Source organism: Carassius carassius, chromosome 41 (genome assembly GCF_963082965.1).
Source record: "Carassius carassius chromosome 41, fCarCar2.1, whole genome shotgun sequence".
NCBI classification, from domain to species: domain Eukaryota; kingdom Metazoa; phylum Chordata; class Actinopteri; order Cypriniformes; family Cyprinidae; genus Carassius; species Carassius carassius.
The window spans coordinates 7,633,520-7,650,521 of record NC_081795.1 but is presented as its reverse complement, the minus strand read 5'-3'; the positions used below and the strand labels follow the sequence as shown (position 1 = coordinate 7,650,521).

The window sequence follows — 17,002 nt, the reverse complement described above, 5'->3', positions numbered from 1 at the left end:
TCCTCGGACGACGCGCCGGCAAACAGCGGGCGCTGCCCACCGGGAAGCGATGCAGGGGGGGGGGGTCGGTGAAGCAGGGCGAACCGGCGAGCTCGGTTGAGCTGAAGACGGTTCTGGAATCCGCTGGAAGCGATGCTTTTACGGCGCCTCAGCGCAGCGGAGAATGCAGGCTCAGAGAAAAAGGCCAGGCGAGTCCTCAGAGTCACCATGGCAACAGCTCGCAGTGGGGGCATCCGCCGTCAGCGAGCGCGAGCGCTGCATGATCTTCACCCAGGCAGGAGACACAGATGACGTACCGGTCTCCCTCGCTGAGTGGGGCTCTGACGAGCCGCAGGAAGGCATCTTAAAAAAGACGCGAGCTCTTTTACGAGTTCGCAGGGCGAACACACACACACACATAAGAACAGCTTGGATATAACAGAATTGAAAGGATATAGGCGCCGGATAGCGCAGCAGGAACGGCAGTGGAAGGCGGCGATGCCAGCAGCTTCAGAATGGCTCGTCCTGCTGATGTGCTTTCTCAGACCGCGCTTGCTTCCTCCGTGATCCAGCGATGCGTGAGCATCGCTGAAGAGATGAAAAATCAGGTGAGTCAGCCTTTTCGAGCTCCTTTTATAGGTTGGGCCACACCCGTTTCGGCGGGAAGTGGCAAGAAGGGCGCGAAGCGCCCTTATTGGTCTGATATATAAGAGCTATAGGCTGTGCAGTTGCCGCAGAACAAGCCAATGAGCGAACGAGCCGTCTCGCCTATGGCTGTGTACTGCTGCAAATGCGCTTTACAAAAATACAAAATTAAGGATAATTTTTTTGATTCAGTATTTCGTGAAAAGAGACTTTGCCCGTAGCGTCTTAGCTAAGACGCAGTACGAGAGAGCTCTCTTAAGAGAACCTACTTTTTCCTACTCCTCCTAGATTGTTGGTCCGATTTTCATATTACATTTTGGAAGTAACTTGCCAATCACTCTATGTGGTACAGTCTGCTGCTTCAATCCAATGAAATACTGCTTCAGAACCAAAGAGATCAAATATATATAAAGGAGGAAAATGAGACAGTGCCTAAAATATTTCAGTGTTGTGTTGTGTCATTTACACTATAAACACTCTATTTTGATGCATTAGTATTGCCTTTATGAGCAGGTCATATGGGTTTTTGATATGGGTTTTGAGATATTTTGAATATCTCTTTTGCAGTTTATTATGTAGCTATCTTTAAATAAAAACAATCTGCAATGTTACATTTTACTACCCAAAGAGTACATATTAGTATCTAATTTATATATATTTGTACCTTTTGAAAGGGTGCTCAACCAATCACAACCTTTGATAAATTTTTACTATTACCTTATTATTCTGTCTGTGAATCTTTTGATAAGGCTAGTGTCAATAAATAAATTATTTTTACAAAGGCATTCGTGATATAAATAACTTCGGGTTTCTTTTTTTTTTTTGGTCTGTGTTAATGAATCACTGTAAATATATAAAACTGAGATTTATACTCCAAATATTTATTTCTTCAATTTTCTTTTGCAAATTGGTATAAATGTTTATCATGTAGAACTGGATTGTTTCTTGCCATTCATTTGATATTGGAAATAACTAGAACGTTTATTAAAAAACATAACTAAGAAAATATATAAACTGAGTGAGAAATATTAAATATTCTAGACTATTTACAATAGGCTAAGATGCAGTTAAAAGTATAACAGATAATAGACAAAGTAAAAATCCAACATAACTACATAATGTCCTAAAGGCCCTTACCCTTTTTCTACTTGCAAGAACAATTTAACTGTATGAGTACTATAATTTTATTATAGGAATACTTCTTTGTATTAATGGAGAACTACTGCTATCAATGTGGATGTGGCAGGGGGGGCGTGGTTTAGCGAAGTCTGCAGCGGGAGAGAGAATCAGGAGACGAGCGGTAAGTGAGTGGTTTGGGCAGAAATTATCATCACCTGTTTCTTGTTCTAGTAATTGGCGTGGAGAGAGTTTAAAACGCCAGGAGAATCGGAAGCAAGCGAGAGAGAGACGGATTGCTGACCCAGGCCGGAAACGAAAACGGAAACCGGAAACAGTAACCCAGAACTAGCGCTGTCAGAATAAGAGTCACCGTTTGGGTGTTTGTAACTTTTGAGTTCTTTTTATTTTATAATAAAACTGTCAGCAGTCCCGCCGATCCCTTTGTCCTCTTCCTTCCAACCAACGAACTTTGCTACACTGGTGCCGAAACCCGGGAGGAAGTAGGCCGCCATGCAAAGTCCGGCCGCCACGCCGCTTGCGGATATCATCGCCTCCCTCGCGGTCCTTCACCGCGAACAACACCAGGCCCTGCTGGACCTGAGGACCGACCAGGAGAGACGTTTTCAGGCCATTGTTCAGGCCCAGCAGGAGGACCGCGAGAGGTTCCGGAGCTGGATTGACCGGGAGGTTCGCGCCGAGGCCGCCGGGCCGCCCGTCGCACCCATGCACCTGCCACTGCACAAGATGGGGCCCCAGGACGATCCGGAGGCCTTCCTGGAGCTGTTTGAAAAGTCAGCGGAGGCCTGCGGGTGGCCCCGTGAGCAGTGGCCGGTGCGCCTCATTCCCCTGCTCTCTGGAGAGGCCCAGGTGGCTACGTCGCGAGTCCAAGGGCCCCGCCCAGGGGACGTAGGGGACAGTGGTGCTTCCGTGTCTCCGCTATCTCTGCGCCAATTTTCCAATCCACTCCCTGCCACTGGGGCGGCGGGTAGGTCTGGGCTGGCCTGTTGGCGTTGCGGGGACCTGGAGCATTTTGTGGACAGGTATCCAGTGATGGAGGTGGGGACGATGATCCGGGTCCCGGACGTCCCACAGGTCACCCCCGGTCAGGCTGGCGAGTACCAAATACCCGTGAGTATCAAGGGGGGTACATATCCGGCCTTGGTAGATTCAGGATGTAACCAAACCTCAATCCATCAAAGCCTGATTCAACCGGGGGCATTGGATACAAGCCGCATGGTTAAGGTGCGGTGCGTACACGGGGATGTGGTGGAGTATCGCATCCGGCCGTATCGTTTACCTGAGCACAAGAAAAAAGTAGTTCAGGCTGAATTAGGCGCTATGCTTGACATGGGGGTAATAGAAGAATCTAATAGTAACTGGGCGAGCCCGATAGTTTTAGTTCCGAAAACGGACGGCTCAGTCCGTTTCTGTGTAGATTACCGCAAGGTGAATGCTGTGTCGAAATTCGACGCGTATCCAATGCCGCGGGTTGACGAGTTGCTTGATCGGCTGGGCGCGGCTCGCTTTTATTCGACACTGGACTTAACAAAGGGCTATTGGCAGATCCCCTTGTCTCCATTGTCCAGAGAAAAGACCGCTTTCACAACGCCGTTCGGATTACACCAATTTGTTACCCTTTCGTTTGGCTTGTTCAGGGCCCCAGCTACCTTTCAGCGCCTCATGGACAGGATTCTGCGGCCCCATGCTGCGTATGCGGCTGCCTACCTAGATGATATCATTATATTTAGTAATGATTGGCAGCGGCATATGCAGCATCTGAGGGCTGTCCTGAGGTCGCTGAGGGGAGCAGGGCTCACGGCCAACCCAAAGAAGTGTGCGATTGGGCGGGTGGAAGTAAGGTATCTGGGCTTCCACTTGGGGCATGGGCAGGTGCGTCCCCAAATTGATAAGACAGCCGCTATTGCGACCTGCCCACGTCCCAAGACCAAAAAGGAGGTAAGGCAGTTCTTGGGGCTGGCGGGATATTATAGACGGTTTATTCCTAATTATTCGGACCTCACCAGCCCTTTGACTGACCTTACTAAAAAGGAGGTGCCAGATACGGTCCAGTTCACCCTCTGTTCGGACCACGCCCCGCTGCAGTGGCTCCACCGCATGAAGGATAGCAACGCGCGGATCACTCGTTGGTATCTAGCTCTTCAGCCATTTAAGTTCAGGGTGATCCACAGGCCGGGTGTTCAGATGGCGGTGGCCGACTTCCTCTCCAGAAATATGGGGGGGCTCCCCGGCCTGAGTCGGGCAGTGGGGGTATGTGGCAGGGGGGGCGTGGTTTAGCGAAGTCTGCAGCGGGAGAGAGAATCAGGAGACGAGCGGTAAGTGAGTGGTTTGGGCAGAAATTATCATCACCTGATATTGTTCTAGTAATTGTTCTTGTTCTAGTAATTGGCGTGGAGAGAGTTTAAAACGCCAGGAGAATCGGAAGCAAGCGAGAGAGAGACGGACTGCTGACCCAGGCCGGAAACGAAAACGGAAACCGGAAAGAGTAACCCGGAACTAGCGCTGTCAGAATAAGAGTCACCGTTTGGGTGTTTGTAACTTTTGAGTTCTTTTTATTTTATAATAAAACTGTCAGCAGTCCCGCCGACCCCTTTGTCCTCTTCCTTCCAACCAACGAACTTTGCTACAGTGGACTTTTTGTTTTCTTCTGACTGCTATATAGTTTCTGCCTGATGTTATGTTTTGTGTGAATGCAAATCATGTACAGGAAGATAGCTACCTGCATGATGCACCCCAAATTATCATGTCACATAAACCTGTAATTTTGGAGTCAATTTGAACAAACCAATTATTTTTAAATTATTCATAATTATTTAATTTGTATATTGACAAAACACCAGAATGAAGGCTACGTTCACAATTTCAAAGAAGGAATTTTTTATTAACATAACCCTGTATTTATTAAAGATCCGATAAAAAAAAATAACTATAATAATACAATGCTGACAAACTAAACTACTATTTATAATACAAGTTTTATGGAATGTGCATAAAATAAAATATATTTTAAAAAATTAAGTGACAAAATCACATGACCATAAGAGTTAGATTCCTTAAATTAATGGCATTGGCATATATTTGTGAAGATATTCAGTTGCTCCCTTTCATTTTGAAACAACCCAGTTATTGTCTCTTGGCTTTCATCTTAAATTCACCTTTATTTCACTGTAATTGTTTGGTGTTGGCAACATAACCAAAATCACCATGTTGCATACAAATAAATATATTTGCATTGTCCATTTAGCAAAGTAACATACATAAAATATGACGGTATATTTAAAGAGCCTATCTAAGCACCAAACATATAGTATGACGTGTCTCATCACGTGTCTCTCATGAAAGGGAAGGGAAGAGTTCATATACTGATGAGTCAATGCATTTATTTTATTGCAGAGGTGCATTGGACAGAAGAGTTTCTCTCCCACCAAATTGCAAGGTTACTCTGCAATATATATATATATATATGAAGTCATGTAGGCTAAAGAATTCATTTAAGTTATTGGTTTATTTTATGAAATGTGAAGCACATTCTGCTTGACTACCCATATAATGGCCTAATGAAATAATTATCTTTGCATATGATTCATATTACTTTACTGTAATATTTAAAAGTTATCAATTATTATTATTATTTTTTTCTGTTTATAGTCAAAGGCTAGGCGGTTTCTGGGGGATTTTTGGAGCAATGGCAGTTGCCAACATCTCTCAGATAACTGAATTCTACCTGCTAGGATTTCCAGGACTTCATTCATTGTATTATGGAGCTGTGGGGACCTTTTTACTCTTTGTCTATGTAATACTGGCAAGCGGAAACATTTCAATCATTTCATTTATTGTTTATGAGAAAAGCCTTCATAAACCCACCTACTTTATCTTTTGTAATCTTGCAATGTGTGATCTCTTGTTAGGAACCATAACATTGCCCAGAGCAGCAGCAAAGTATCTTGCTAAAGACGATTATGTACCATTCAATTTATGTTTAGTGCAAATGTTTTTTGCTCATTATTTTGGGACAGTTAATTCTTTTATTTTACTACTAATGGCCCTGGATCGGTTTGTTGCAGTATGCTACCCACTTCGATATCCTGCTGTTATCACAAACCAGCATATTGCATATGCGTGCACAGTGTGTTGGCTGTTTATTTTAGGATTTTTACCATTGCTTACTTATCAAACTGAAAAACTTCCCTTTTGCACTACTAACATAATAAATCAATGTTTCTGTGATTTCAATTCATTAGCTAGAATTGGCTGCGGAGATAAGACTGAGCTGAGGAGAAATGCTCTAGCTGTATCCTTGTTTGTTCTTTTAGGCCCTCTAATATTCATCATATTTTCCTACATTGCCATCATCAGATCTGTTTTCAAACTCTCAAGTGTTCAGGCCCGATTTAAAACATTTTCGACATGCACCCCTCAACTTTCAATCATATGCCTTTACTTTTTGCCTAGATGTACTGTGTATATATGTGACGTAACCACCGAAATAACTACAGGTGTTCGTATTATGCTTGTTATGTGGTACAGTATTCTTCCACCTGTTGTTAACCCCATGATTTACTGTTTGAGAACTCAGGAAATCAAGGCTGTCTTCATGAAGAGAATTAGAGGCAAAAAAGTCAACCTTGAGCTGAAAGCATTTTCATGTTGAGACAAAGATATAAGCTTAATGAACCTGTATACCTAACATGTTGTATATAATGCTTATTATGATCAAATGTTGCAGAGTAAGGACATATTACATATTTTGTTGCATTTTTAACCATTTATTGATAATTTTTATTGCCTAATAAAGAAACAAAAGCATAATTAGCAAAGATAACAAATCACTCTTTACTGTCACTTTTCCAAGACATCATATTTTATTTATTAATACTGTCATCTGTTAATTAAATAAATCATCTTTGACTATAACTGCTTACTGTGTACTAAATTGTGCAGTCCTAAGCAAAAAAAAAATAGCTTTGATAACTAATACATTAAAAACGTATTATAATAAAGAACAGTGGGATACTCATCTATTTGAATGATTACACTGTGCCTTTAAAATTATATATTCAAATAAAAAAAATATATATATAATGTTTCTTGTGAGTTTTATTATTATTAATACATTTTCATATATTTATGGGGCAAATTAAAAATAATTTCTCTAAAGTGAATTTTATTTCATTGTGAAAACTTACCCCACTATAGAATAATGATATCTCAAAAGGTCCATTTCTGTTCAAGCTACTTTTTTGCGGGGGGTGGGGGGGGGGGGGGGGGGGCGGGTGGCACATTGAATAAATTCAAGTGTAGGATATAAAACAGATGCAAAAGTTAAAGATCTGACAACAGATGGCGCCAATGTAACAATATTATTATGCTCCTGAAACACCGATATAAACAATATTGATGATTAAGTCACTATTGGTACATTTACTATCACTTGAACATATGCCTTCCATATATTATACATAGTATTTGTAGACTTTTATTAATGTTCTTATGAAATGAATGATTCACCAGTATTTCACTGGTCCAGTTTTGGTCAGTGATTTAAAGTACATGAATGATAAATGAACTGTGTACCTTGTTTTTAACATTCTTTCAAATGATTTCCTCTTGATCACTCTGAAATCCACAGTCATTTGGCTGATGGCTCTGTAAGCTGGCTATGTCCTCAAACACATCCGCATAGGTGTTAAAATGAACTCCTATATTTAGGAGATTCTCAAGCTGCTGGATCCCGCCTGAGACAGAGGTGGGACTCTGGACGGAGGGGGATGTGACCACATCTCTGAAGGGTGAAGGGGCTATCAAAATAAACTGTCCTCTGGACCAATCTGCAGCTGAAACAGTGGGGTGGGGTGGGAGGAGTATCATAAGGTAAGAAAGTAAATGTCTTTTGTTTCCTAAAAAACAGTGTGACATTTGGAAGGCTCTGGTGGTGGACAGAAATTAAATGGCCACTAGATAGCGCTCAAACTCCAGAAGAGCTACATGTTTATTATTAACGTTATTATATTTTTTATTCATTTGGTCCAACCACAAGATGTCACTATGCATTCAGTGCAGTGTTGTGATTAACTAGATTAAAAACTTAACCTTTTGTTTGCTTTGCACATTTTTCTCTAGCATACAGAGATAATAAAAATAAGGCTGTCAGTTTTTTTTAAATGTTGCCTGATCAATATTTACTGTGAAAAAGTAACTCATTTAATTCTGACCCATGTAAATTTGAAAAAAAATTTAAAAAAATTTAATTAAATGAACAAGTAAAAATTTAAATTGGTTAAATGTTTACATTTAAGTTTAATTTAAAAAAGGTTAAAACACAAATTAAGTTTAATTTAGTGTATATACTGTAATGTGTGTGTGTGTTTGTGTTTATATGTATATATATATATATATATATATATATATATATATATATATATATATATATATATATATATATATATGTTTGTATGTATGTGTATGTATGTATGTATGTGTGTATATATATATATATATATATATATATATTTCTGAATATTATAACTATTATAACTAAAGGGTCAAACCAATATTCACCCTATTTTTAAACCATGTTTAATTTAGGTGAAAGATCACTGAAACCGCATGTGTCCTTGCCTTCAGGTGGATGTTCATCTTTGTCGTGTGAGCTGATGAGCGACAGTTCTCTCTCACAGTCAAACTCTGAGCCGGTGAAGGAGCAGTGGCTTTCACTCTCTGATGATGTCTCTACTGGCCCATCTCTGCATGGCTTTATGGGACACTCTCTGAAATTTTGATGGAGGTATCCCTTGTGGTCCCGTGGGTTGTTTAGTTTCTCGACTTCATCTGCTGAGAGATGTTGTGGAGGGCCTGTCAGATCAGGATCCAGTTTTCTCTTGAAGAACAATTGGGATTGACGTTGCCACTGGTGAAAATCACCTCCAGATGTTCTCTGATGAAGTTTAGGAGATGGATTATGATTCGTTTGAGGTTGCATGATGGATTGAGAAACTTTTGGATTGCCATTCACCTGATCTCCACGTTCATCCTCCTTCTTCAGCTGTATGGTGTTCACATCCGAGTATGTGCTGTCAATCTCATAGTACTCCAGTTCACTCCCTCCAAAACCTGAGACATGACAACAAGGTCCACTTTCATAACAGCTTTCCACTCCTTGCATAGAATCCCTTGGTTTTATCAGATCTGGTTGCTTGCAGGCTTCATTTGAGACATTCCGAGAAGACTCATCAGCAGGGCCTAAACTAAATGCCAGGTTATCCGTGCCATGCTGTTTGCTTGGTGGTATGAGGTAGATTTGATTCCTCTTTTCACCCTGACAGGCTTTGCCTTGTCTTCTGAGGACAATACAGAGAACTAGGATCAGAAGAATAAGGACAATGGGAATAATAACTGCTACAATCCATAAGGGGGCGCTCTTTTGGGTTTGAGAACAGGCCTCGCTGTGGACTTTGTCAGATAAGCAAGGTCCACACGAAGACACATTGTGCAGACAGATGCACCAGTAGTCGTCTTTGAAAGAAGACCCACAGTCACTATCATTCCAGCAGGGCTCAGATAGACAGGAATCCTTTAGACATGGAGTCAGAACGCAGTGGTTTGGAGATACGCAGAAGGTTTGGAAGACAGGTGGGCTGGAGCTGGCATCAACTATCTCATTGTAGCCACTGAAGGACAGGAGGCGACCATTGAATTTGATGTATTCCACACAGCCTCTGAAACCTTGAAAGTCAAGAAAAGCAACATAAACAACAAAATATAAAGGTTTTATGATCAATGTCAAAGGTGGCAGTTTTAATAACTAAATGAAAACTGAATTAAAAAAGCTGTTTATAGTTTAAGCAAATTTGTTTCATAATTGATACGTTGCCACACTGACACTATTATTAAAATCTGAAAAAAATAAACCAATGTTCAAATTCTACTCTATAATGTATTGTCTGCTTTTGGCAATACAAGGTGCAGTAGTGTATAACCAACTAAACAAGAAATCAGGGGCAATCTAACCTAAATTTTGGATCATCCCTGGGACATCTTTGGATTCTCTCAGTGGAGCAGAGCCCAGAAAAATGGTCTCCACTAAGAATGCGGAGTGAGTTATTGTGCCATTGGTGGTATTCACTACAGGCTGTTCATCCAGAAACAGAGAGATGTATGAGCCTCTTCTGCGCAGCTGAAGAACATGCCACTGCCCATCGGATACATTTCCCTCCATTGAGAGCTCTAGCTGCTGCCCGGATGTGACATTGGTGAACACATACAGAGGTTTTCCATCTGATATCTGAGGAGGCAAGAGAAAACATGTTATGAACTGAACTAGCAGATTTATCAGACAACACTGACAAAGTATTGTACTTCAGATATTGTAGATTTGAGGTTAATCAAAGGGGTTTAGGAGATGTTTACTGTTGTATAAAACAAAAAAACATTGATGATAAGTTATTAAAGATAAATTATTAAACAAATATTCTGAGATCAATAATAGCTGGCCATAACTAACAGCATTTTTTGGCATCATGTTGATTACCAGCAAAAATAATCTTAATTTTCTTTATTAAAACAAAAGCACTTAGAATAGAATAATATAGACTTGCCTTTACCTTAATTTATACTCAGTTTTAAAATGTTGTTGCCAGGACAACATGGTTGAAAATCCTAAATAAATTTAAAAAGGGCATGAACAACTTTACAGCTTAAATAATACATATTCAAATTTCTGCTTTAAATAATTTACTTTAATTATAAGTGCCTCACTGTAACCTCGTTTTTTTTGGTTGAAATATTTTTTTGTTTTGTTTGTTGTAATCAACATTATGCTGCAAACACTACCATTTGAGATTAATTTGTATAGAATATTCCTTTAAATTTCTCTCAGAGCTCACCTTAAGTTTCAGATGAGCAGTTTGACACCAGCACACAACCAAAATGCCATTTGTTCTGACAGTCCTCATCTTGACCTCAACACTGTCAAATCCCTGGGAGTCTCCTTCCTCCCCATCCAAAATGGCTTGGAGAAGATGGTTTCGTCTGTAGATTTCCTTGACGGCAAACTCAATGTAGGCCTCGCCGTTTAGAAACAATACATTCTGCTCAGCCAAATCTATTAGAAAGAATTACATTCACTTTATGACTTTAAACGTTGAACTATCACATTAAAAAAAAAAAAACAGATATGATTGAAATTACTCATGGCACAGTTGGGTCCTGTGAATTGGTCTCTACACTGGCAGTGATGGTGCGACCATCGGTCTTGACAAACTCCTTCGTTCAAACACACTGCGGTTTCACAGGGAGGAATATCTCTCTGTGGACATCTGATCATCAAAAAGAAATCAACTGAAGCATTGCATTATACTAGAAAAAAATTTACAGTTACAAAGATTCTTTAGAAACTGACCGATTAAGAACATTCTGTGATGCCAAGGATTTTAAGGAATCTGGACTGAAGTTGTTCACTTGTATGTTTCTCATACAGCCAACAAAGTTATGAGTCCTGATTTGCCTCTGTAAAATGACATCAATGGACTTTACACCACCAAACGTCATGTTATTTGAGCTCACTTCCAGAGTCCTGTTTGTGAATGTAATTTAAAGGTTCAGTTACATAAATAAATAATAGCAGTTTTTAATCTTATGTTTAATCTGCAACAAAATGGTGAGATTAAACTAAATACTACCTTTGGGTTCCAGTGGCACCATTTTGTGACAAGCAAAATCCTTGCGGATCATGGACAGAGCAGTTGTCTATTTCAAGAGAGGCTATCTGAGAGACACAAAAGCATGTACACCTGCAAAATATCTCAAAATATGGCTTGAGTCATAAGACTGAAAAATAATCATGTATGAGGATCACGTACATTTCCAGTTCTTCTTACGGTGATGTTGTGGAAACTTCCATCAACCACTATCTTGCCTGTTTCCAATCTTATGACTCCAGATCCAAGATCATAAGACAGGCACAGTCTTCCACTCACTATTTCAAGGGCCAGGAAGTCTGAAGTTGATGGGTCACCATGGTTGTACAAAAGCAAGGCGTTTTGTTGAACAGTCGCAAATTCCAAATAGATGAAGTTAGATTGTTGATCCAATGGTGGATATTCTATATAAGAAAGTTCCTGAAAGCCATAACTGTGCTTTTCACAATCAACTCCGCTCACACCTAACAATAAATAGGAATGCCAGACATAATCAGGAATATATCTTTTAAAATTAACATTATAATGAATAAACTGAATTCAGTAATGAAATAGGCACTATTCATAATTTTATATTTTAAAATGATATTATAAATTGTATTATTAAATATTTATTATATATAAATATATTATAATATATTCTTCATTATATTGTTTTTATTTTCTTTATATACAACAAATAAAATTTGAGCTAAATACATTATTATTTTTATAAATAAAAATCATATAATATTAATATAGTGATTATAAAAAAATACATTGAATTTACTTACACAGGTAAGGTTATGTGAGATAATAAATAAATAAAATAATGATAAACAACAACACATTTTATTAATTTTACAATTAAAAAATAACTAAATATTTAAAATATGTGAATATGGGCAACATCACAAAATCAAGACACAAATTGAATCATATAAGAACATATATAAAATAAATGTAGACAGAAACGTTCTGCTTACCAAATGGACATTGGCAAGAATAACCTGTTAGAAAACTGGAGCAGGTTCCATATACACAAGGGGAGGAACCACAGTGGTCAACAATATGATCACAAAATGTTCCTGTGACAAAAATAAATGGTTAATTTATTTACAACCAATCATTAAAATACACACACACACACACACATACATATATATATATATATTACATAAGTTATATGACCATACCTTCATAGCCTGGGCTGCAATCACAGATGAACCCTCCCTGTCTGTTCCAACACGTTCCTCCATTTAAACAAATTACTGTTAGACATTCATTATCAACTATAGTACAGTGCGGTCCTGAGAATCCATCTTTGCATTGACAAAAATAAGTTCCTGGATTGTTATAGCAGTTTCCCCCATTTTTACAAGGCTCCTTGGTACATTCATCAAAGTCTAGCTCACATGCATCACCTGTAAAGCCTGCTCGACAAGAGCAGTTAAAGATCTCCACAAAATATGGAGAAACAAATATAAGACTGGAGCTTTCCAACACAGCAACTTCCTGACTGATGTGAATGTTTCTGTTGCAGGTGGCACCATTATGGCAAGGACGGAGCATACATGGGTCACTGGTTATTTGGAATATAGTCACATTGCTTTGTGCTTCCAGTAACTTTTTATGCATGTTTGATATTCCGCTTGCCACCTCTCCAGTTAGATACTGACCATTGTAGCTTTTCACTGCAGCAAGAAGCAGCATTTTATCTCCTTGCAACTTCATTCCAAACACATGTGTTTTGGAAGCTTGTAGGTTAAAGAGGCTATCCAAAGCTTTGACGAATTTTAAATACTTCAAAGACAGAAATTCCTCAAGAGTTGATATAGAGATGTAGAACAACACGCAATTGTCCAGAGAGACATTGGTAAAACCTTTGTAATTGACGTAGATGCTGTTGTTGACCGAAGGGTGGAGCTGGTCACTCCCTTCAACTGAAATATTATATGTTGCCTCTCCTTGGTAATGGGAGGACCACAAATTACACATCCCAAATGGGAAACTAAACATCCTAAGTGGCCCATTTTTAATTGTACAATTGAAGACATCCAGTTCGTCCTGATCGGACGGTCTTACATTTCCGATTAGTCCTCCTGGAAAGGAACTTCCATAATATTTCACCAATATATTAATGTTTCTCTGGAGCGGTGCATTGTCATTTTCATCAAGAACTTTAACATGTAACAAAGTGGTGGAGGACATTGGTGGCTTACCAGCATCTTGAACCACAATATGTATATGAAAAAGAGGGTTGCGCTCCCGATCAAAGGGTCTTGAGGTAACAAGAACGCCATCAGATGAGAGTGAAAAATCCTCAGCAGGTCTCATCATCCAGTACGTGAAAGGACCTTGATTTGGAGGAAGGTCATCATCTGTGGCTGCTAAGGTGGAAACCAGAGTGCCAGCAGGTTGGTTTTCTCGAATAAACCCTTCTGTGGTCAGCAGTTTGGGAGGATTGTCATTGACATCAGAAATGACGATAGCTACCTTAGTGCTTCCGGTTACAGCAGGAGAGCCCTCATCAACAGCAATGACAGTCAGGTTATAGAAGGCCCACATTTCTCTATCCAGGTGACTGTTAACGGAAATTACCCCACTGATGGGATCTATAATGAAGGAACTATTGATATTTCCATGTTCAATGCTATAAGAAAACCTGCTCCATTCTAGGATCACATCCTGGTCCACCGCTTTGACTTTAGTTACGGATGTCCCAACCGAGATGTCCTCTAACACTGTTGCAGTGTAAAGCATTGAATCAAAATTAGGGGGATCGTTTTCATCTAGTATGTCTAGATGTATCAATGTCTCATCAACATTAAATCCTGTAATAGCCCCTCTGTTTTTTGCCAGCACCCGTAGGATTTCATTATTTTGGAGGCGATTTTTCAAATCTTTCGAGACATATATTATTCCCGTATGCTCATCCACCACAAAATTAGCTTTTTTACTTTGTCCAGCAAGCACATAAAACACTTCTCCATCAGGCCCTTGGTCATAGTCAATGGCAACAACCCTTCCTATTTCAGTTTGTGGTGGCAAAGCCTCTGACACTGTGAAGTTATATATATGTTTTTGAAAAGCAGGGATGAATTCATTGAGGCCAGCGATCTGGATGTGTATACGGGCAATATCAAACAAATATGGAAACCCGATGTTGGTAGCTTTGACTGTAAGTTCATAATGCTGTTTTTGCTCATAATCAAATATATCTAAAGTGGTGATTGTGCCATTTTTGGTGTCCAAATAGAAGAGAAAGATGTCTCCTGCAATAAGCGTATATGTGATTTGGGAGTGAATTCCTGTGTCAGCATCCTTTGCCCAAACCTGCAAAACTGAGGTACCAATTAAAGCATTTTCTGAAACTGTGGCAATGTAATTTGTGGATGTAAATACAGGAGGGTTATCGTTTAAATCTGTTACATATACTGTGATATTAAGTCTCTCCATCTTGGGATGCCAGCCTCCATCCTCAGCAATGACGTTTAGATGATGAGTTTCAAATTCCTCAAAGTCAAGTGCTTTAACAAGCATTATCAATCCTGAAGATTGTCCTATGGAAAACAATCCATTTTCATTCCCACCATCAAAATAATAAGAAATAACACCATTGATGCCAACATCTTTATCTTTGCCCTGGATTTTTCCAATAACTGAACCAATGGGCAAATCTTCCGGAACAAAAAACTCCAATTTTCTGTTAAGAAAATGTGGTGCAAAAAGGTTCTCATGTGTAACTTCAAAACTGATTTCAGTCTGTGCAAAAAAAGGAGGAAGGCCTTTATCTTTGGCAGTGATTTGAAGTGTTAGGATGGTGCTAAGGGTATTTGCAAAAGTTTTATTTACCAGCACTCTTCCACTGTTATGTTCTACCTCAAAGTAAAGAGATCCATTGCCACCACTATTGAAGTACTCAACACTGTTGTTCCTTACAAGAGAATCTTGATCTATAGCAGATATTTGGATCACTTCTGTTCCAACATCCAGGGTTAAAGGAACTGGTACTAAAGACCTGAAGGGTAAAAACGAGGGTGGGAATTGATTATGCCGTACTAATGTCACTGAAACAATGCTAGAGCTGTTCAAAGGAACACTGCCGCAATCAAATGCCACAACAGTGAAAGTCAAATTTACAGATTCAGATTCATGGAGAACAATGGGTTGTTTGGTTGAAATTTTCCCAGTTGATGCATTAACCAAAAAAAGTTCATTTGGTGGGTCAATGAAATAAAGGATTTGGGCATTCTCACCAAGATCCCGGTCAGTAGCACTAATTTGGAGAAGGAAAACTTCATGCATCTTTATCTCAGGAACAGTGAGAGTGTAACGTGGTTGATAGAAGATCGGTGTGTTGTCATTGACATCTGTAATTTCTATGGTGACGTCTGTGCTGATGCTCCAAGCAGAATCATTCGCGTTAACCTTTACTATATAATGATTTTGATCTTCTCTGTCCAAAGGATGAAGTACTAGTAAAATGCCCGTGGTTTTTTCAATACTAAACGGGAACTCACTATTTTGGCCAATGATTGTATATTCAATGACAGCATTTAGACCAACATCTTCATCTGTAGCAGCTATCTGAATGACTGAAAAGCCGAGAGGAGCATCCTCAGGAATCTCTGTGATGAAAATCTGTGAGAATCGAGGTGCATGATCATTTGTATCAAGAACTACAACGATAACTGTTGCGATGGCTGAAAGACTATTTTCTTTATCAATGGCCTTCAGGGTAAGATTATAATATGGTATTTTTTCTCGATCCAAACGTTTTGTTGTGGAAAGAATGCCATGAATTTTGTCTATTTTAAATGAAACCTCAATGTTACCAGCCAAAATAAAATACTCCACCTCTGCAAACACTCCAGAGTCTGCATCAGTTGCTAACACATTACACACCCTTCTTGAAGCCAAGTTCTCATATACTTCACATTTGTAGATGTTTTGCGAGAACACTGGTGGGTTATCATTTACATCACTGATATTCAAATTAAGTTCAGCATATGATGAAAAAGGCGGTATCCCTGAATCTCTGGCTTCAACTATTAGATGAAAATGCATGTTGCTTTCAAAATCTAAGGGATCCTTGACAGTCAGCTCACCAGTGCTGTGGTGAAGCTCAAAAACCTCCCCAAAGTTTCCAGAGGCCAGATAGAAAGACATCGGTGTGTTTCTTTGTGTTTCTGCTGTGACAATTGCCACCAGGGTCTCTTTGGGTGAATCCTCAGAGAGGACATCCTTATAAACTTGGACTGCAACATGAGGAAAGTATGTATCATTCTGGAATCTGACAGTCAAAGTTGTTGTGTCCATTTTTGGCAGATCTGCTCCATCCTGCACATGAACTTCAACTGTGATATCATTTCTTTTATTCACAGATTCTGTAATGAACACTGTTCCTGTGCGAGAGTTAATGGATAAGAGATAGGCATGTTGGCCATGCAGAGAAAAATTTAGTTTTGCATTCAATCCAGCATCTGCATCTTCTGCCATCACTGTGCAGACAACTGATCCTGTAAAATGCAGGAAAGTTTATTTGAATCTAAAAGGTAATGGTC

General features: G+C 39.5%; 2 protein-coding genes across 2 annotated transcripts; one reads left to right on the top strand and one right to left on the bottom strand.

Moving 5' to 3' along the window:
- The first annotated feature begins 5,446 nt into the window (after positions 1-5,446).
- LOC132123038 (olfactory receptor 2AT4-like) lies at positions 5,447-6,412 on the top strand. The gene has a single exon (XM_059533566.1). The coding sequence runs from the start codon at positions 5,447-5,449 to the stop codon at positions 6,410-6,412; it is 966 nt and encodes a 321-aa protein (XP_059389549.1).
- Positions 6,413-8,308: 1,896 nt separating this feature from the next.
- On the bottom strand, positions 8,309-16,377 carry LOC132123549 (protocadherin Fat 4). The gene is made up of 9 exons (XM_059534241.1): positions 12,632-16,377; positions 12,422-12,523; positions 11,619-11,920; positions 11,439-11,524; positions 11,159-11,332; positions 10,948-11,075; positions 10,644-10,861; positions 9,769-10,042; positions 8,309-9,483 (listed from the first exon to the last, which is right to left on the bottom strand). Exons 1-9 carry the CDS (start codon positions 15,741-15,743, stop codon positions 8,327-8,329), a joined length of 5,553 nt encoding a protein of 1,850 aa, XP_059390224.1. The 5' UTR covers positions 15,744-16,377; the 3' UTR covers positions 8,309-8,326.
- Positions 16,378-17,002: the final 625 nt, after the last annotated feature.

Coding starts and splice junctions, on each gene's coding strand:
- LOC132123038 (XM_059533566.1), top strand. CDS start 5,447: ATGGCAGTTGCCAACATCTCTCAGATAACTGAATTCTACCTGCTAGGA.
- LOC132123549 (XM_059534241.1), bottom strand. CDS start 15,743: ATGCATGAAGTTTTCCTTCTCCAAATTAGTGCTACTGACCGGGATCTT. Junction 12,524..12,631: donor TTGCAGCCCAGGCTATGAAG/GTATGGTCATAT, acceptor TTTTTGTCACAG/GAACATTTTGTGATCATATT. Junction 9,484..9,768: donor AGGGATGATCCAAAATTTAG/GTTAGATTGCCC, acceptor TTGACTTTCAAG/GTTTCAGAGGCTGTGTGGAA.